This window comes from Balaenoptera borealis (assembly GCF_965194805.1).
Source record: "Balaenoptera borealis genome assembly, chromosome: 10".
Lineage (NCBI taxonomy): Eukaryota > Metazoa > Chordata > Mammalia > Artiodactyla > Balaenopteridae > Balaenoptera > Balaenoptera borealis.
Genome location: NC_138874.1, coordinates 116,924,774 through 116,945,892, shown reverse-complemented (window position 1 = coordinate 116,945,892; position 21,119 = coordinate 116,924,774). Strand labels below are relative to the sequence as shown.

General features: G+C 59.1%; 1 protein-coding gene across 9 annotated transcripts in view; it reads right to left on the bottom strand.

Annotated features, from left to right (window-relative positions):
- Positions 1–21,119, bottom strand: part of JAKMIP3 (Janus kinase and microtubule interacting protein 3) — a 102,415-nt gene that overhangs the window by 33,978 nt on the left and 47,318 nt on the right. For 4 of the 9 annotated variants that reach the window (XM_082407107.1, XM_082407100.1, XM_082407101.1 and 1 more), the window contains exons 3-9: positions 10,692–11,189; positions 4,886–5,101; positions 3,325–3,444; positions 2,622–2,768; positions 2,259–2,390; positions 995–1,030; positions 121–180 (exon numbers count right to left, since the gene is read on the bottom strand). In XM_082407107.1, coding sequence (XP_082263233.1) covers positions 121–180; positions 995–1,030; positions 2,259–2,390; positions 2,622–2,768; positions 3,325–3,444; positions 4,886–5,101; positions 10,692–11,189 — 1,209 coding nt within the window. The remainder of the gene's footprint in view (positions 1–120; positions 181–994; positions 1,031–2,258; positions 2,391–2,621; positions 2,769–3,324; positions 3,445–4,885; positions 5,102–10,691; positions 11,190–21,119) is intronic. The other 5 variants (XM_082407103.1, XM_082407108.1, XM_082407104.1 and 2 more) reach the window with 3 other exon arrangements.

Here is a 21,119-nt window from a genome sequence, read left to right as displayed (position 1 = left end):
TGGTTATTTCATAAGAACAATTTTTAGAAATAAGAAAACCATTTTCTTTTCACATCTAAAGGAAGAGGTTCATTCCTGTTAAGTGGCTTTTTAAAATACACGTTTCATGTTCTCGTTTACCTTGGGGAGTTTTGCCATCTTCTTTCTTTGTTTCCGATATCTTAAAAGCTTATCGCGCTCCTGCAAAAAACCAATTGAGATTTTTTGAGTAGTTGAACAGCTGTCAGTTTTAAATACACAGGTTAGTATTTCCGAGTCGTCATTTGAATGGACCGACGGTGACCTTGAGACTGGTCCATTGCCTGCATTACCGCAAAGACATTGCAGTGAGGCCTGCCCAGGGCAGTTTGCCCTGAGGGTTTGGATGGACCATCTTTCCAGCTCGGGCTGGAATAGGAACGGCAGGTTTGGGTGTCTCTGAGCTCACGTCTGGAGCTTCCTCCGCTGTCTGGGGTTGGGGCCCTGCGGGGCAGGGGTTAGAGCGGCACACACATGAATGGAAATTCGAGAAGGACGGAGGGCCCAGCCCTTCTCCGCTCTCCCAGGGCAGATGTCCACAGGGTGGCATTCACACGGTGGAGACAGACCTCGCAAACACGTGAGACCAGTGACCCTGTTCTCTCCAGGGAGCTAGGCTGCATTTATGGGGCCACGAGGAAGCCAGCCAGGCCCAGACCGGGGTCCATGAGGGGCTGGAGAAACCCATGGTGCGGGTGAGTGTCCCAGGGCGGGAGGGGGAGCCAGCTCTGAATCAGGCGTTGCCAAAAGCCAACCGGGGTGTTGGCCGTTTCCTTGCGTGACCCTACCGGGTGGGCGTTCTCAGTCACCACGGCAAAGCCTCTGGGCCAGCAGCCCTGTGATCATAAAACCCACCCAGGGCGGGGGTGGATGCTCCGGTCTGGATGGGGAGGAGCCACTGGCGCAGGAGGGCTTTGGGGACAAAGGCCCTGGGACGTGGGAGGAGATGCAGGAGAGGATGCTGGCTGGTACTTACTAACATGCTCTTCACGTAGCCGGCAGTCTCCAGAGTCTGGAAGAGAGAAGGCACGTGGAGAGTTGGGAGCACAGACCTTGCCCCGTGGGAGCCCCCGAGCCCTGCAGGCCCCCAGCCTCTGCTTCCTGACGCAGAATCCCATTGCTCTCGCCCACCCCCTGCCCTGAGAGGGAGGCTCTTACTTGGCCCTGGTCCTTCCTCCCTCCCTAAGCTGATGCCCCCAAGGGCACCCGGCAGCCTGCAGAGGCTCAGGGTGAGTGCGCGTCTGCAGCTGGTCAGGATGCTGTGTCTGTCCTCTTCCCCTCGTGCATTCTTATTGTGGGGACGGACGCTCACTGGTCACTGAAGGGACGAGCGCTCTGACATCAGGCCCTGTCAGGGAAGGCTGGGTGGTGAGACCCCATCTTGCCCACGGGGTGGGAAGATGCCCCGGCCCATCTCAGTTACTTCGGAGGTGATTTCAGTCATGGAGACAAGACAGACCAGCGCTCCCTGGCCCTGCGCCATGCCCGCGACAGGACAGAGAGCGCCACTGTCCCCTCTGCTTCCCTGTCCCCTGCCCCCGCCCAGGGCACAGAATGACCAAAGCAGCTTGTTCTGAACTGATCTGACCGTGGAGTCAGTCAGGGTCCCAAAAAGACGCAAAAGATGCCCTGATGAGGGTAACTGCAGGAGGGTCCGTGGAAGGACTACTGGAAAAGCTGTGCAGGAGCTGAGGGCCGCAGGGAGAGGGCTACGTAGATGGAGGGTGGGGCCCCCTGGAGACATATCCCCACACCCCAAGCCCCAGGCCTGGGACTGTGGCCTTATTTGGAAACAGGGTCTTTGCAGTGTGATTACATCATGGACCTTGAGAGGAGACCACCCTGGATTAGGGTGGGTGGGTGTCCAGAGAAGAGGGGAGAGGCCCCAGGAAGACAGCTGAGGCCAGAGGGATGCGGCCGGCAGCCAAAGACCTGTCCTCCCCAGCACCGACTGCGGGAGCGCGGCCCTGCGGCGCCCTGACTGTGGATCCCACCCGCAGCGCTGTGAGAGCCCCGGGGCCACACAGGCCCTGCTGCTGCTCTTGAGGTCGCAGTCCTGAGCGGGGGGCAGCAGCGGGCTTCGGGGGGGGCCGCCTGGAGCCGACCCTGGGGGAGGGTGTCCCCCGTCTCCGGCAGGCCCCGCCCAGCCCGGGCGCAGGGCGCCCTGTGGGCAGCGGAGCGGGGATGGGAGGGGACAGGGGCGCGGCGGGCGGGTGGGCAGGGTGACGCCCAGCGGTCACCTTGGAGAGCTCATCTATGAGGTGCTGTTGTTCCAGGATCTGCAGCTTCAGGAAGTCAACGTCTCTTTCGTCCTGGCTCTGGTCCAGGTCGTTTAAGGAACTGGGTCTCCTTAGGATGCCAGCTCTCTGTCTCTGAAAAACCAACCAGACCACACGACGCGACATGTGGGCTGAGGGGCCCGACTGGTGAAGGGCGCCTGCTGCGTCCCAGCAGCCCTGTCACCAGCCGCCCCTGGGCCGTGGGTGGACGGCCTCCTTGCCGGCGAGCTCCTGGCCCCAGAGACGCCCGTGAGACCAAAGGCTCGATCTTGCTACCAAGCCTCGCATAGGAGAGGCTGGTTACCCGAGAGCGAGGCCCCTTACCATCTCTATGTTCTCCTGGGTGATAAATTTTAACTTGTTTTCCATCCGACGTAAACTGTGGGACAGATCTTCGTTTTTCCGAGTAAGGCGTTTGTTTCTATCCAGCAATGGCTTGTACTGACTTTCAGCTTCCCTTAAACGTTTTAACTGAAAGACAAAATGAATTACACAGAGTGATTTTGAAAAGCGTGCAGAGAACCAGCAGTCTCCAAACAGAGGCGGTAAAGTGAGCGGAATAAGCCTCAGGTTCCACAGAGGGCAGCAGCCTAGGGCCCGCGCTCTATTCAGCCCATAGGAGCTGTGGGAAACAGCCCGGCTCGCGACCCTTCGGGGCCCCTGGGGGAGCTCCCACCCCGGCAGCACAGGTCACCGGGGAATCTCTGTGCCCATAAGGACCAATGGCGAGGGCGCCGCTGAAGGCCGAGGGCCTCACATGTTGCCGAACACACGCAGAACTGAGGGTACTTGTGCCTCGGTGACGCAGGGCAGGGGTCAGCCAGCCAGCTCCTGAGGCCCGCATCTGGCCCCCCACCTGATTTTGTTAATAAAGTTTTATTGGAAACAGCCAAGGAGACTGGACGCGAGGCCCACCCCTGTCCCCCTCATTCCTCCTTTCCACAGGGAAGTTTGCAAGAGGATGCCCCAGCTCCCCCTGCACAGCAACCACAAGCCCACAGAATCCAGAGGCCCCGCTGCCACGCACCAGCTCGTTCCTCTCCTCCGACAGCAGGGCATTGCGGTCCTCGAGTTTCCGGATGATCGCGCTCAGCTCCGCAATCTTAAGTTGGAAACGCCGAGCATCCTTTTCATCCAACTGCTGTTCCTAAAACAAAAATCAACTGCCAATAACTGTTCCTAGACACAGACACAAAAACCACTGCAAATCTCAACACACCACGGAAACCAAGGCACTTCTGCGTCATGATTGCCCGTGATTCCGAACAGCTGGGGGTGGGTGTGGACCCTCCTGGGGGCCGGCAACTGCTGCTTCGAGCGCCGTGGGCACTGCAAGCTGTACGCTGGGGACAGGATGAAGGGGCAGAAATGTCCAGAAGTATCCAGAGGTGGGGGGCGAGGGCATGCAGATACGGGGGCGAGGGCGTGCCGATGCAGGTGCCGCAGGTTTGCGCGACGCCGAGAAAACCCCGGAAAGCAGCACCGTGCCTCCTGTGGCCACTGCCGGCTGCAGCTCTCAGGAGGGGGGCCGGCCCCGCACTGCAGTCGGGGCGTAATTTTCCTCGTGTTATGACGTGAGCCCAGGAAAAGGTGTTCAACTTAGACTTTCAAAAGTGGGTTTCCCGAGAAAAGCGGTCCCTCAAATTTAGTTTCTAAAAGGTCACTTCGGGAACCGCTAGAGCTTGATTGAAAAATCAAAGAAAACCTTTTGATCTGGCTTCCGAATTTCTCTGGAGTTCACGGAATCTATCGAATGCCAGAGCAGGAGCTGGCTTTGGTCCAGTTAAGCCATTTATAATAAGATTATAAAATGTCATGCTCTATTCTTGAAATGTCACTGTCCTAGGGTTGGCTCGGCTCAAATGCGGTTCTGTCCTCAAAGCAAACAGACACGTGTCCAGGAAGGACCGAGGAACGGTTCCTCATTCAGCAGGTGCAGGAGAGGCGAGGGGGCAGACCTGGAAGGGCCGCGTCGAGGGTCCGTGGAATTTACACTCCCTCCCGGATTCCCGGAACCCCTCAGACGGCTCTGAATCAGGAGCGGCCGTGAGGAAGTGGATGGTGTCACAGCCCCTGCGCTGTCATGCAGCCTGAGGAGCGGAAAGCGGTGGGTGGGCGACTGGTGACGTGAGCGGCAGAAACCACTGCGGGAGGGTCAAAGCCAGAGGCGGGCGAGCAGGGGGCCGCCCTGGGCCGCGAGGCAAAGCCCACGTGCGTGCGGCGATGGAGCAGCCCAGCGGCGACTCCCACCAGCGAGGGCAGGGACCCTGCGCAGCCTGGGGCCCGGCAGCTGAGGTGGGTGCAGCTAGAAGCCTGACGCTTCGGGCAGGGCCCATGGGAGGGGACAGAGGAGGGCTTGTGCTGTGCTACGTCACAAGGAAGGGAAGAGACGGAAGTCTCTGGGCCCTCTCAGCCAAGCCAGAGAAGCTGAGGGTCCCTCTGGCTTGCGGGCTGCAGACACGGTCGGTGTCGCCAGGGCAGGAGGGCTTGGGCTCTGGGCTCCCCAGGGAGCTGCCCGCGGGGCCATGAGCCACGGGCAGCACCGTCTGTGACTCTGGGTCGCCGGGCCAAGCATGGGCGGTGCTTACAGGGCTTCCCGAGTGGTCTGAGGCGTCTCCTGCACCGCTTGCGTGAGGAAGTTCCCGTCTGGGGCTGCCCAGGTGCCGATCGGTCTCTTTGACCTGGGACAGCTGCTCATCTAGAGCCTCTTTTTGGAGCTGCAGTCTCTGAGCATGCCCGGCTTGAACCCCTAACTCTCTCTCCAGCACGAAGACTGCTCTGTCTTTAAATTTTATCTCCTCCATCTACAAGGAGAACAGAACACAATCACACACGAAGGCAGGGTACAGATCTGCAGTTACCATAGAAACAGGCGGAGTGACTCTCGTACCAGCGTCAGGAGGGGCCCCCGCAGCAGCAGCCCTGCCGGCATCTCGGGCTCTGAGACCCGAAGCAAAGCAAGTGGCCCTGGACCGAGAGCCGTGCCCCGCCGCCCAGGCCTCACGTGACTCCCCAGCTCGGACCAGGCTGGGGGAGCCCAGGACGCCTCCCTGGACGCCTCCACCACACACCCCTCCGCAGCCTCCCCGGGGTCCTGGCGGGACTCCCCTCTCCCAGGCTGGCCTGCGGGGACCCCTTGCCCGGCAGGGTCCGGAGAGGCCACCTCTACCCTCCGCCTTCTGCTGCACGTCAGGCAGAATAGGGGCGCCCCGAGTTTCCTGTACCCCGTCAGTAGGATGAGCAAGGTTTGTGTTAAAACAGGCGGGCTGTGAACACAGAGAAGTAGGAGCCGGGGGCCTGAAAGCCCTTTCGGCCTCTTTCCCGCTGCTCTGCGGGCGCCTGGCTTGGGAAGGCTGGACGGTGTGTAGGCCCAACACGCGTGTCCTCCCCTGGCTCCAAGGTGCGGGTGGAAAGCAGGGGCGCTGGCCGACTGCTCGCAGGCAAAGCCACATTTTAAATTCAGCTTCCTCTGAGCTGAGGCTTGGGGCGGGGGGTCCCTGGACAAGCAGGCTCCGGACGGGAGGACAGGGTGCCCACGGCGCCTGGTGGCTGTGAGGGGTCTGCAGCCCGGCCCCCTCTCCCTAAAGTGTCAACCTCCTGATAGCCGCCAGCCCTTCCAGACACAGCTGCGCCTGGCCTCTGGCCCCTCCCGGCTGCCACAGGGGCGGCCCTGACCAAAGCGCAGGCCACTGCCCTGGGGGGAGGGCCAGGCGGAACGGGCCCGTGCGGCCCATTCTTTAGACAGACAGGCTCGGGGGCTGGGGGCGTCATTACAAATGGCACCAGATTGACAAGAAGACGCGGTTTAAAACATATTTCAAACAGCAGAGCAGGGTAGGATATCCTGCTGCTTTGCTTGCTGTTTAAGGTTTGAGTAAGTTAATAAATCAGCCATCTGCCGAAGTCAGCTTGGAACAAAGAGTAGAGATGTCTAATTAGCCCAGATCACAGAATTCACAGGCAAGCATCGCACTGAACAGAAGAAAAGAAATCCTTAATTGCTAAACTCCCATCGCCTGGAGCACACAGCAAAGTGGAAAGAGGCAACCCATTCAGTTAGTGGAAGCAAAGAGGCCGGTGAAAATAAAGTCATATTAAGAAGCAGCTATATTCTCTGGTCTCACATTTACAGTCATACAGACACTTTAGACACATCATTTTTCCTTCATCAGGAAACGTGAAAACAAGTCTCCACTCTCTCACTTAAATCAGCTATTTAAGCAGATGGTTTGGACCAGGAAGCCAACCTCCCAGGGAAGTCACTGTACGTGCCACGTAACGTGGCCAAGTTAGCCGGTCCACCCCGAGGTGAAGCTCTGAGATCTGCCCACCAAGGAAATGTGTGCGGCTGCTTCCACCCCACCGAGGGGGGGATTTGATTTCTGAAGATGGAAACTCCTCTAAGATCCCAGGGGGCCTCGCACTCAGCGCCTCGTGGTGCCCGAGATGCCAAGGGTCTCAGCCAAGGGCACATTCCTACATCTCCCGGCCCTGCTGCTTTAGACACAGAGGCCCGTCCGTGAAGGAGGCGCGTGTGCACCACGGGCACGCCCAGCCGAGGGGAGACACGCTCTGGCGGACGCATGGGGCCCCCACCTCACTCAGGGGGCTGCTTCCAGCTCGGGGAGCACATTCAAACCCGGGTAATGGGATGGCCAGGGAAGCCTCGGCGGGCGGCCGCGGGAAAGCTGGGCTGTTCTCCTGACCTGCAAAGGATCCACGCCCCCTCACAGCAGTCTCTGTACGGGTTTAACCACGCTAACTAGCTGCCCAGACAGCTGGGGGGGGGAGGTAGCATCACACACCAGAGGTTTTTATGAGAAAGCTGAAGTTGGTGTTGCCTGTACTTCTTTGGTTTTATAGAATATTTAATAACCGTCTGAGCTGGTATTTTAGCGAATGCTCGACAGACATCCCCCAATTCCACAACAACACAGCATGAATGTGCCCGAAGCTGCTCCTGGGGCCCAGAGTCACACCCCCTCCCCGCCTGCTGGGACGATGGGGACGCACCTGAGCTCACGGAGGAAGTCGGAGCGAACCACCTCCTTCCCTTCCACTCTGACAGGGTGAAAGTTTGGTCAGGAGCCCCCCCGCCCCAACCCCGGGACCGAGTCTCTCCAGGGTCACTGTGCAGCCGGGCACGGCTGACGAGGTGGCCCCAGAGCCTCCTGGGGCTCCAGACTTCTCTTCTGTAAGATCCAGGGGGCCCTAAAAACAACAGGCCTGGGCCTCAGCAGGGAGGCCCTAATCCTGCAGTCACCTCCTGAATCCCCCCGGGCACGCGGAGGCGAGCCCCGCCGGCGAGAAGCACCCCTGAGCCCCGAGTCCTTCCTGCAGCCCTGCAGCCCGCCCGGCTCCGGGCCCCCCTGGCTCTGTCTGGGCCTGCCTGCCGGCCACCGCGTCCCCACCCTCCAGGAAGCTTCTCCTTGAGAGCTCTGTGCCCTCACGGGGTGCCACACCTCCGGCCAGCACCCAGGGTCCCGGGGTCAAAGCAGGGACCTAACTCTCCACAGCTCCCCGGCCCTTCGCCGCTGGCCCAGCCCAGCCATCCCGCTCCTGCCCACGCCTGGCCCTGCGGGGGCCCTCGGCCTCACGCCTCACCAGGGCCAGCCCGCTGCCTGCCGGCCTCTCTGACATGGCTACAGATGGCTACAGCCTCCCCGTCAGACCCTGTGAGCCGCACCCAGAGGACCGCAAACTGGCTGGAGCCACAGGACAAGGGCCGGAAGAGCCGGGGCCAGCGGGCAGGGGCCAGGCCCCCAACTCCAGCCAGACTGACCCACGTGCTGCAGGGAAGTCTCCCGCTTTTGGCCACTTGGGAGTTGTCGTGTTCTCTGCAAAGTGGCCGCCGCTTGTTGAGGTCCCCTCCCTTCCTCCCTGGGCCGGGCTGCCAGCGAGACCCATCTACAGGCGGGGCTCCCGTCCCCCAGGGTGCAGGGAATTCAGGCCCCAGGTTTGCTACAAGCAGCACTCTTTGCACGGGGCGCCGGCCACACGTGCACGCGGAGGCGCGGACCTCCCTGCACGCTCCTGGCTTCCCGGTCAGGCTGCCCACGGCCTCTGCGCTCCGGCCTCGTGCCTGGGCTGCAGTAGGGCCCCCGGGCTGGCCCTCACTCGGCTGCAGCCCTGTCTGGCACTAGCTGCTGCATGGCCACTCCAGCGGTCACACATGCCCTGGTTCGGCGTCCAGCGCTGGGTGGCGCACGGGGAAGGGGAGGCCGCGTCTCCCCCAGGCCAGCGCTTCCCTGAGCACTGGTGGACCTCTGACCTTCCGGAACCACGTGCCTTCCTCCCAGACCCAGGAAAATCGTCACCACACCCTGGGATGGGCCAGTGCCATGGCTGGGGAAACAGCAACTCTTTGCCTGATGTTTGTAAGAAACTGGGATTGCCAAATATCTTCCAAGGTAATTGCAGACGGGGTCTCTCTGTGCGGGAGCCCTGAGACCCCCGACGGCCGTCAGCACGGTCATCCCTGGGGCCGCGTCAGTGAACCTCGCTGCACCGTGGCTGTGCTGGGACCTGGGACCACGTCCCTCCTCTGGCCCGCAGCGCCCTGACCATTGCTGGCCCTGCACTGTGGCTCGGGGCCAGGCCCTGCCTCTGGACAGCCCCCAGCCCGCCTCCCCTCCAAACCAGGTCCCTTCCTCAGACCTGCCCCCAGGCCCCTACGGTGGGGCCGCCTCTGGACCACATCTTCCACCCTCCAGCCCTGCTCCCACTCCCTCTCTTTCCCACCCCACCTTCTCTGAAAATGCCCCGGAGCCCCCATTCCCAGCCAAGGCCGCCCATCCCCCCGGGCTGGGGCATCACTCTTGGCCTCAGTCATGGTCACTTCAGACATGTCTGCACAGCTGGGCCGGGTGCTACCCCTGAATCCACAGCCGAGTCTAGGGGCCAGGATGCTCTCACCAGCTAGAGCCTAAACGAGAAGGTCGAGGAGATGCTGGGCCTCAGTTAAGCAAGGGGGCACCATGGGGGCAGCGCCGCAACGGAGAAAGGGCCCTGGCAGGGAGGTTTGTGCCATGATGCTGGGCTCGCGGGTGGCGGCAACGGGCGCTCACTGTGGCCCTCGCTCTGGGAACACCTCCTGTGTGCTGGGCACGCGGCTGAGACTTCGTGTGTGTTTTTCATTATTTGCTTTAAATTGCACAGAAACAGAACTTTGATATGTATTGAAATATATGGAAGCTGTTAATACAGTAGATCCTAAGAGTTCTTATCACAAGGAAAAAAATTTTTAAATTTTCTTTTGGTTTTTCTTTTTATTGTGTCTCCATGAACTGATGGATGTTAAGCTCCTGGGGGTAATCATTTCGCACATACGTGAGTCAAACCGCCGTGTTGTACACTTTAAACCTAGACAGTGATGTATGTGCATTATATCCCATAAAAACTGGAAACAATTATTTTGTATATTCTGTAATATGGTTGGGCTCTGGGAAGAGTAGCTGAGGTGGATGGAGGGGCGCTGGGTCCTGATGCCGGCGGGGCGGCACCTTGTGGACCGGCTTCCAACAGCGACACCTGGTGGAAGGGGCGGGAGATGCGGTGGGTGGAATGTGACCCCACCGCCCATTCCCTCCCCACTGGGCTAAGTGAGACGGACGCGGAGCTGTGGGACTCTTGTGGGGAGGGGGGGGTCTCAAAAGGGAAGTATTGGTCTTCTTGCTATCAGGCATGTATGTCTTCAATGATATACATCTGAAAGATATATATATGTGAAATATACACACAGAGACATATATACACATATATATATATACACGCATATATTGGGCACCTGGTCTCTGGAGCCAGGAGGCTGCACCCGATGAAGTTCCTGACCTGCAAAGGGCGCCGCTTTCCCAGACAGTGCACAGCTTGGGAAGGTCAGGAGGGCCTGGGGCCCATGACCATCAGCTGTGGGCCTCTGGTCTCGCCTCTCTGGGTCCAGTGAGCTCACAGACCACAGAACCTGCTAGTTATGGAGTGTGGGACTCATGCCATCAAACACTAGCCCCTGCCTGGCTTGAGCTTAACTTGGGGCTGTGAGAAGGGGAACCTTTCAGAAGCTCTTTCCAGGAAACAGGGGGGTTCCTTTGTAGGTGCCGTGTTGTGGCCACGCTGGAATTGGGAAGGAAAGCTGGGTGGGCGGAGGGGAGAGGACTGCAGCCTCCCGGGCCCTGGGGGTGCGCTGACTGTGGTGAGTTCTGAAGCGCATCCCGCTGTTTTTAGCAGCCTGGCCTCTCTGGAGTCTGCAAACCAACCGTAGGGGTGTGAGGTGCGCCGTGCAGGGGACCCTGCCCGAGAGCGAGGCCGAAGCAGGCCCGCCCCTTGCCCCTGCTGCCCGCACCCCGCACCCCGCGCCCCCCGTGCCCCTCCCCAGCCCCGCGCCCCGCCCGCACATACCAGCCGGCGGACCTCCCGCTCACACTCCTTCTTGATGCGGCAGATCTCCTCCTGGTGCAGGTGGTACACGCTCCTGATCTCTGCGGCCTTGACCTTGTCGGCCTGGACGACCATCGTCAGCGCCTCCTCCACCTGCCTCTTGGCCCCCTTCAGCTCGGAGATCTCCTGCTGCATCCGCACCTTCTCCACCTCGAAGCCCTTCCTGGCCTCCTCCTTGGCCTCGGACAGCAGCACGGTGCGCACCTTGTCGGGGGCGCCGTCACGCAGGGCGTGCAGCAGCGCCTGAAGCCGCTGGTTCTCGCCGTCCTTGACCTTGATGACCCGCAGCAGCTCGGCCTCGTGCTGCCGCAGCAGCGTCTCCCGCACGGCCTGCAGCTCCTTCATCTTCTCCTCGTGCAGCTTGCTCTTGAGCTCGGTGAGCAGGACGGCGCTCTTGTGCTGCTCGTGCTCGCGCACCTGCCTGAGCTCCTGGTTCTTCTCCCTCTCCACCCGGCTGACCTGCAACACCAGAGCAACGCCTGTGAGCCAAGCTCTGCAACGCCCATTGTCTGGGAGCCAAGCTCCGCGTTTGCTGAAACCCAAGGGCACGTTTTGGAAAGGTGGTCTTTCTTGCAAACGTGGGAGCGACCGTCTATTCGAGGATGGCTCATTAAAACACGCCTCGACAACAGAATCCAGCCTTGTTGGTGGACAGCGTGAACACGCACCCAGAGGTGTCAAGCCCGGAAGCCCCGCTAGCCTGGAAAGTAAAATCGCAGACACACGGGCCCCCGGAAATCTGCGGTGCGCGGGAGGGTGAAACCCTCACCTCAAATGAATCGGCCGAGGAATGGGCACAGCCCGTGGGGAGCAGGGGGGGTGCGGGCTCCTGCCCTCCAGATGGCCTCGGCCCCTCCCCCTTCAGCCCAAACAAAGGGACGTCTCGCTTACCTTCTGTGACACTCTTGGCAAATGGAGAAACCGATCTAGGCAGCTGTACTGTCTGTCTACATGATGTCTGATGTCTAGATTTTGGGGGACACTCAGTTTTTTTTACTGAATGGTTTATTTCCATCCGAAAGCTCTGACCTTGGCTGAATGACCCCACGACACACCATGTGGCATGAAGCCAGCGCTCAAAATCTATTTAGGGGATGAAAGAATGGCTGGGATCCGGATTTGCCCCGAGTCTACATGGGGGGCGAGGGGCAGACAATCAGGAAGAGCCCACTGGAGGCACGCCTGAGCTCACAGCCCTGCCACCCCTCCCCAGACACACCAAGGGTGCCCCCTGCTTCCTGCCAGAACCCTGAGAAGCGCAGCCCCCTACGGACTCCTCACATTCAGCGTGTCCAAAGGGCCGCTTCGCTCCCCCCACCAGCCTCAGAGATGTGTTTTCAGTCCGTGCCCCTCGAGTGGGGCTGTCGTCCTCGGCTCACGTCACCCCAGACCCGTCAGCGAGTCCTGCCACCACCACCTGCAGGGTGCACCGCGTGTCTGTCACCTCCCTGGCCCCCCCATGGCCCCCAGGCCTCTGCCGCCTCCTACCGCCCTTCCCCACCACCCACTCTCCATGGAGAGAGCTCAGGAAGCACGCAGCTCACCACTCTGGTCCCCGTGTGACCCTCTTCTCCGTCCGTCTCCCGGTGCATTTAGAATAAAAGCAGCACCATCTCCCAGCCCCAGGAAAGAGGGTGCCATCTGCAAGACCCCGTGCCACCCACGGGGCGCATCCTTGTGGGAGAACGAGGTATGGGCCGCAGCCCCCCTCCATGGGGCCCCACGCCCTGCGCTTTGTGTTCTTTCCCCGCAGAGCCGTGTAGGCTCTGACCCCACGACCCCTGGACGTGCGCCTGCTGCCACCCTCCTGGCTTGCTCTGCCCAGCCCGGCCCAGCTTCAGCCCCGAGTGGTCTCCCGCGGGCTCGGCCGGCAGCCTCTGCAGACTCGCGGGGTCAGGAGCTCCCGGGCCCACTGCACCGACCCCGTTACTTTGTGTCACTTTCTTCACAGCAGTCGTCACTCCCGAAAGCGCCTTCTTTCTCTCTCTCTGGCTGAGCTGTCTGCCTCCCCTGCCAGGACCGGCTCCCCCGGGAGCAGGTGGGGGCCGTGGCCACCTTGTCCTCTGTTATCTCCCCCTTTAGAGCAGACCTGGGACGCTGACTCCTTCAGCTGGTGCACCCCGACGGGCAGTCCTATCGTCCAGTGGGGTTCGGTCCCGAGCCTTCCCTTAGGATGGCTCAGACCCTGCAATGCTTGCAGAAACTCTAATAACCGGGGCCCCTGACAAGTCCCCAGCGGCACACGGGGCACAGTGAGCCCGGCCCAGCTGTTTGGGTTTCTGCCTGGAGAGCTGGGCTATTGCTGAAAGCCTCAAGCAGACAGACATTTATTCATCTTCCATTTAAGTGAATCTGCCTTTTGTCCAGTTTAAATTGAGTTCAAGACACCCAGAAAAGCAAGATTTGGAGGGGGGGGTATGTCTCAGTCGTGTGGGCGTGGTGACTCTCTAGGGGAGCCCCTGGTGCCATTTCAGAACCCACTCAGGGCGGGAGGTACTGCCGGCCCTACAGCGGGTGGGGTGCGGAGGGTCGGCAGAGGGGGTCCTGAAGCTGGACGTGGTGGAGCCAGAAGCGCCACCCGCATCTGAGATCCAGAGCCCAGCTCCTCTCCCCTTGATGGATGACGTAACACCCACCTTCAGGACCCCCTCTTGGATGGGAACCAGCAGAGAAAAGAAAAATGACGTAGCATGTATCATAGAGGTGTGTTTTGTTTTTTTGTTTTGTCTGGAGCAGAGAGAGAGAGAGTGGAGGAGAGAGAGATATCAGCAGAACGGTTCAGGGTTAGATGGGGTTTAACCCTGACTCTGAGCTAAGCCTTGTGGAGTGAAAATGGAGACCACGCCCGCCTGCGGTTATCCTTCGGTCCAGTGCCCGTGACCCTGTTGTGGAATAGGTGTCTGCCAGAGCCCACATCAGACTTGCACGAAAGGCCTGGCGAGCCGACATGGGGCCGGCCTCCCGGCCTCCCTGCCTCCCGGCCTCCCGGCCTCCCTGCCCGTCCCCGCAGCAGCCCCGACGCTGCTGGAACAATTGGCTCTGACAGAGCCAACAGCACGGCTGGGCTCCCTTTGGATCCCCTGCCTTCACGACGGCCACCGTGGTTACTGGAAGCTGGACAGGAAGGGCTCTGGCAGCTGAAGGACAGAAGAACAAGCAGAACGAGTGAGGGTCCCGGGAGACGCTTCTGCGGCTGGGAATTGGCGCCCAGCTGGGCTCACTCACTTGCAGTTCTGAGCAAAGGCACCGACCATGAGGACCAGTCCGGTGGCTTCCTGGGGCCCCGGCCAGGAGGCGCCCGTGAGTGCACCGGTACTTGCCTCTGCCACGCACTCACTGCTCCTCTCCTCTCTGAGGCTCCGTCCACTAAGGGGCGGTGAGTTCCTTCCCTTAGTGTCTGGGCCGAACCGACAAGCTCCCCTGGCCACGGAGACCGGCTGATGGCGGGCACGCAGGGTGTGCGCAGGTGTGCGCAGGTGTGTGCAGGTGTGTGCAGGTGTGCACAGGTGTGCGGCTCCAGCGGGTGGGGGGGGGGAAGGGGCAGAGTAGAGGCAGTGAGCAGAGGTCACAGGACACAGCGTGCTGGGGAGGAGGGGGTCAAAGGCTCCTGGCCCCAAATAGCACTGAAAATTGAAGATCAACCGACATGACATGGATCCCTGAGCTCAAACAGCTGTCCATGACGCAGAACTTTTTAGGAGCTCCCAGCAGCTCTGTGATAACCTCGGCCTCACTGTACCCTCCTCAGAGGCTGGAAGTAAGAAAAGCACAGGAACCTGCTTGCAGACCATAAACTCCTGCAAATAAGCACCCGTTTTTATCATTATCTTTCAGCACGTTTCCCCCTCACTGCCTTGTTCACAGACTGGCCTGTCTCTTTTCCCTTTCAGAGCGAAGTTCACTTGGGTAAGGGGAGGGGGCAGGGGAGTCGGAGGGAAGAGGGAGGGAGGGGGGAGGGAGGAGGATGGAGGGAGGGGGAAGGGGAGGGGGAGGATGGAGGGAGAGTGGGTTTGTCGTCAGGATTCCTCCTCCCTGTGGAACCCTGTCTGCTCCACAAACCTGCATGTGAATAAACAGCTTCTCCTCCAAACTCCAAAGTTCTCATTGAACTTCTGGAAATTAACCCACGGTCTCCGATGCAGAGAAGAATTTTTCTGGGCCAAGACCCTTCGGGCAAGTGGGTCTCACTTTGATTGCACGGCAGCACCAGGGAAGCTTTAAAAAACACGGGCGCCTGCATCTCACACCCCAACATGATGACATATTGTCGTGGGGCAAGGGGTGGCCTGGGCCTTGGGACTCCTTTTAAATTTCCTGTCCAGGTGAGTCTGAGGTGAGGCCAAGGAGGAGAGTCGTCGTGGCTCCACCCCGGGGGTCTAACAGGAAGTCTGGGGAGAGCTGGGAGGGCTGCGGGAACCCCAGGAACGCGGGGCCAGGCCCGTTAGTTCTGCCGATCACTCCAGACAGGCCCCAATACACACACACACACACACACACACACACACACACACACACGTACACCTGTCCTCACACATGTACACGTGTGTACACACACAGACGTGTGTACATTCACGCGCACACACGGGTTGTGGAACCCTAGCTGTGGTGTGCTCTCTGGGGCTGTGAAATGTGTGAGAAGGACAGTTAAAACCACTTGTTCCTCAGCATCCAATAAAAGGGTCGAGGATGCCCTCCTCCCACTCACGTCTGCCCGGAATCGGGTCCCATCCCGTGAGGCCCAGCGAGCCCCTCTGCCAGGTGGAAACAGACGGCACGGCGGGACCCCACCCAGCCGACTAGCCAAATGGCTCAGACCTGCTCTTAGAAAGAAATGGCCCAGGCAGCTCGCAGGTCGGCCGTTTCAGCAGCGGTGGACACCACCGTGCTACCGTCCTTGGTCAAGACCGGCTTCAATGCTCAGGCCAGACCACAGCCCCACGAGGATGGACCACGCCCGGCTCGTGACCAGCACAGATGTGGCACAGAGCAGGCGTCACAGGACAGGGCGGCCACACGCACGGTCCTGACCGGGACGTCCCTGCGAGTGACGGGCAGTCGTTATGCCGGAAAGACAGAGCCTAGGGACATGGTCCTCCACCGACAAACTGCTGAACAGAATGGAGATGCTGTTTGTCAAGTTTGTCAGATGTTATTCATGAGAAGAGAAGGTATCAGAATCAAATTACGTTTAAAAGCTGAGATTGTGCTGTTGCTGATTTAAGTTGCAGAGAGAAGGTGCATCTCTTTAATGGCAGCGTCGGACCGGCCACAGGTGCGCCCTGCACTTCACGCTCAGTGCCGGGCAGCAGGGTGCACTGGGCACTGCGGCCAAGAGCTTCGTGCCTCGTGGTCCCCGGGCTCTGGCGCGGTCCGTGCAACACCCGTTTCTGGGTGGAAACGGCCACCACTTGTAATGCCGCAAACATTTGGAGCTCTCAAAGGCCAGTTAACAGGGCTTTCCTGGTGGCGCAGTGGTTGAGAATCTGCCTGCCAATGCAGGGGACACGGGTTTGAGTCCTGGTCTGGGAGGATCCCACGTGCCGCGGAGCAGCTGGGCCCGTGAGCCACAACTACTGAGCCTGTGCGTCTGGAGCCTGTGCTCCGCAACAAGAGAGGCCGCGATAGTGAGAGGCCCGCGCACCGCGATGAAGAGTGGTCCCCGCTTGCCGCAACTAGAGAAAGCCCTCGCACAGAAACGAAGACCCAACACAGCCATAAATAAATAAATAAACAAATACTTTAAAAAAAAAAAAAAAGTCCAGTTAACAAACGTGCAGGGCCCTGGAGACAGCTCAGGGGCCTACAGAAGTTTAAGCTGAATGGATAAAACAGTGCCCCTGGGAGGGATCCTACTTCATTGCTCACGAGCGACTTTTAGACACATCACTTTTCTACCAGCAAGGATGTTTTCCTTCCTTAAAAAACTAAAAATAGAATTACCATATGACCCAGCAATCCCACTACTGGGCATATACCCAGAGAAAACCGTAATTCAAAGAGACACATGCACCCCAATGTTCATTGCAGCACTATTTACAATAGCCAGGACATGGAAGCAACCTAAATGCCCATCAACAGACGAATGGATGAAGAAGATGTGGTACATATACACAATGGAATATTACTCAGCCATAAAAAGGAATGAAATTGGGTCATTTGTAGAGATATGGATGGATCTAGAGACTGTCATACAGATTGAAGTAAGTCAGGAAGAGAAATACAAATATCGTATACTAACGCATATATGTGGAACCTAGAAAAATGGTACAGATGAACCGGTTAGCAGGGCAGAAATAGAGACACAGATGTAGAGAACAAACGTATGGACGGCAAGGGGGGAAAGTGGTGGGGGGCAGGGGGTGGTGGTGGTGGGATGAATTGGGAGATTGGGATTGACATGTATACACTAATATGTATAAAATGGATGACTAATAAGAACCTGCTGTATAAAAAAATAAATAAAATAAAGTAAATAAATAAAAATAAAAATCCAAAAAAAAAAAAAAAGGATGTTTTCCTCTGTGGTCTTACTTCTAGAAACATTATCTCCTGCCAACCTCCAACAACGACAGCTCTACAGTCGGGGTCCATTTCAGGAACAGACACTAGAGCAGAACCCACAGCCCTGCCCACGTCGGATGGTCTGCTTGGTGTTGCCCCTCCCCCTCCCTGGCCAGGTGCCCCGGCCCAGGTGCGCGTACAGACGGGACAAGGGCAGTCCCACTCCTGATTCACGTGTAACAGAGCTTCCCTCTGAATAAATGGATGCGATCCAACTCCCCACGAGCCTCATGCACCCTGGCACTGTGAGTTGCCTGTGGTCTTCCGTATGTCAGGCCAGGTTCCTGAACACTTGGTCCTGCTTCTTGGTCTCCCAGGTTATCAGCTGGAGGGGGACGCATTCTTCCTCTGGCTCATTATTTTTTTCAGTGTGTTCTTTTCTGCAGTGTTTTTGTCTACAAGGTCCCAAGTGGCTCTGTCCACCGAGACGAGAAGTCGAAGTCTGCGGCCTGCCCCCTGGAGCTGTTGCGAGGACGTAGCATTCCCGTGTGGGTGTGGGGGGAAGGGGTTGCCCACAGGAGTTTGGGGCATAACTGGGATTTGCAGATTTGGAGATCACTCCCGTGTTGTCCCACCCACTCCTCTCCAGGGACAGGGCAGACGTCCCAGCGCCCTCGGGCCCCAGCCCCGCGTGCACATGGCCTCCCGCTGCCGGCGTGGAATCCTCTCCCTGCTCTCCGTCTCCCCCTCTCGGCTTCCCCGCTGTACCCCTCCTCATTGTGAAACAGGCAACACGCTGGCATCTACATCACCCACCTCACTAGTTTTGGAAAGACAATGACCTTCATGCTTTTTTCGCATGACTTAACGGTAACAAATATGCTGACCTGGTGACCAGGACATACCTAGTCTGAAGGCAGCTGTCAACCAAGTTCATGGTCCCCTGTGGGTCTCGGTCTCTCTCCAATGTCCTGGTCCAGACAGTACATTTTTAGGCCCTTCCCACCTGCATGGCCCTCTGTGGCCTGACCCCTGGGCCACCTCTCCTGCCGCCCTTCCTGGCCGCCGGTTGCATTATGGGAGTCCCCCTCGTTCCCACCTTCGCTTCCTCACTTTCCCTGTCCTGGCTGGTTTAAGGCCACCTCTTCCAGGAAGCCCTCCCTGATTGCTGAGCAGAGTGACCACACCACCGCCCAGCATGTCGGCTTGTAGGCTGTACCCTGCCCGGCTGCCCAGTTCCTGTTTCTTACATGTCTTCCTCCACCTGGACGTTGTCCTGGGGGCAGGGTGCTCAGTAAGTCCTTCCTGAGTGGCCGTCCATGGCCTGGAGCTGGGGGTGGCTGGACTTCAGCACAGGGTTCCCCCCATGGGGTCTCCTCCTCCCAGTTAGGACTAGTGTGTTTCGTAGCAGCAGGTGTAATACTTGGGTGTGTCTGCTCTGTTCCTCACACACGGTTCCAGGCCAAGCTGGGGGCACGGCTGGTAGGAGGGACCCAGGGGTGCAGGCAGCAGGGGCTGCTCTGTGCCCAGCCTAGAGCCGGAGCCTCCTTGAGCCGGTGACGGAGACACGGGGGCGTCGTGTTGCTATGATTCTTTTTTCTTTCCGCTTCAAGGATCCCAGTACTTCCCCCTCTTTATGACAACGTGGAGTTAACTTGGATGGGGCTTCCGAGAGGCCTTTCCCTTGGAGCTTCTCCCTGCTAAGCTCTTCCCTCTTTTCAGAAGGGTCTCCATCCGAGTTGGTCCCACTTATCTCCAGCACCCTGGCAGCAGAAGAGGCCTGTTTTTATTTAAATTATTTCATTCTTTGCTGTCGAGTCTCAATTCCTGCACGTCCTCCTCGGTGATGAACTAACCATGCGCCTGAAATCCGCAATGCTTAGCCCGCGGCTGCCACGTACATTGGCGTCTCTCCATGCTCCACAGGGACATTCTTGACCCTGGAAACCGCAACCTGCAAGACGAGGTGTTGAGTCCCTAATAAGGAAGAGGAGGGAGCTGGCGCCCGGTCCTGAGGCCGCCTTCACCACCCCTGGGGCATGAGAGCCTCCACCCCTGTTCTGTCCAGGCCCTTGGGGGCTAGGGAAGGGTCCCTCCGGCCGTCCACCCGCTTCCATCATGAGGTCCAGAGCCAGGCCCTCCTCCTTGGGTGCTGCAGGAGCATCTGGAATGTGTTGGAAACTGGACGGAGGCTCCAAGTCCACGGAGCTGGCCGCACACATTTGTCCTGCGGTTATAACAATGACGTTAACACATGCGAAGACTTCAGAAGGATGGCGAGGGCGGACGTCGTTAGCATTTGCCATAAAGATCGAATTCGCATCTTATTCCCCACTTGGCCAGGGCGTAGGCACCAACCACCCACCGCGTGTTTGGGGTAAAGTGTCCGTCTCTAGGCTGAGCAGACAGAACCGAGGAGATTCCCCGGGAGCTGCCTGTGGTCCTGGTGCAGCCCTGCTCGTGGCCACAGCAGGAGACGCCCTCCCGGGAAAGACTCCAAGGATAACACAGACGCATCTTCTATTTACTGGACTGACGGCAGGGAGAGGAGGGAAACGCAGGTAAGTACCGAAGAGGAAACACGGCAGGCAGTTCCCACGCTGTGTAGGCCCTGCACTGGGAAGGAAATCAGGAGCTGCTCCCAGCTCACTGCCCACCAGGGGGATGGAGTGATGGAAACCGAGGACCCCCACCCTGGGTGCCGCGTCAGGGGCCACTGAACACCTCACGTGAGCTGAGCCCATGTCTGAGCCCACATCCTCATGACGGCTGCCCTGTAGGACCAGAGCCATTGCTCTCGGTCTCAGGGAGGCCCAGGCCTCCTGGTGGGTGTGGGGCGAGGCTGGGCTCGGACCCAGGACCGTGCGGGGGAAATAAGGGCGGGCAGCGGGTCTGCCAGCTTCTGGCTCATTCATCTTCAAATCCAAAATGACAGCACGTGCTAATGCCGGGTGGCAGGTACCTGTACACACATGCACACGCACACACACACACTTTTTAAAATCTAGAATGCTGGGACTCGCCTGGTGGCGCAGTGGTTAAGAATCCGCCTGCCAACACAGGGGACACGGGTTCGAGCCCTGGTCCGGGAAGATCTCACATGCCACAGACCAACTAAACCCGTGTGCCACAACTACTGAGCCTGCGCTCTAGAGCCCGTGTGCCACGACTGCTGAGCCCACGCTCTAGAGCCCACGAGCCACAACTACTGAAGCCTGTGAGTCACAACTACTGAAGCCCGCGTGCATAGAGCCCGTGCTCCACAACAAGAGAAGCCACTGCAATGAGAAGCCTGCACGCAGCAGCGAAGACCCAACGCAGCCAAAAATAAATAAATAAATACAATTTAAAAAAAATCTAGAATGTTCTAAATGCTGTTTGGCTGGGAACGTGCAGGTCTGGCTGGGAGGCACCAGCGGGAGCCGGGAGGCCGGGCGGGGGCAGGTAATGACGCAGGGCTCAGAGAATGTCCTCAGGTCTCGTGGCCGGGCCTGCGTTCCTGGTCTACCTGTACCCCTCCTACTCCTTTCCACTGCCCCCCACACCTGCTCTGGGCCAGCCACAGGCCCTGGAGGCTGAGCAAAGAAATGAGGGGTCATCACCTACTACACCACCTGGGTGTGTCTTCCTGCAGGAAAGCCAGCGCTCCCTGGGATGGCACGTCCCCCCTCAGCCCCTGGGGCACTGTTCCCTCCACCCCACACTCCAGCTCAGCCAGGAGGCGGGGGGGGGGGGCAGAAGGGTGGGGAGAGGAGAGGGGTGGCAGCAGGACCCGGTGGACTGATGGCCACACCTGCGGGGACATAGCTCTCAGCAGCGAAGCCCAAAGCGGAGGCTTCAGAGCAGCTGGGGCTCGGAGAGCTCAATTCTGCAGAAGGTGAGGCCGTG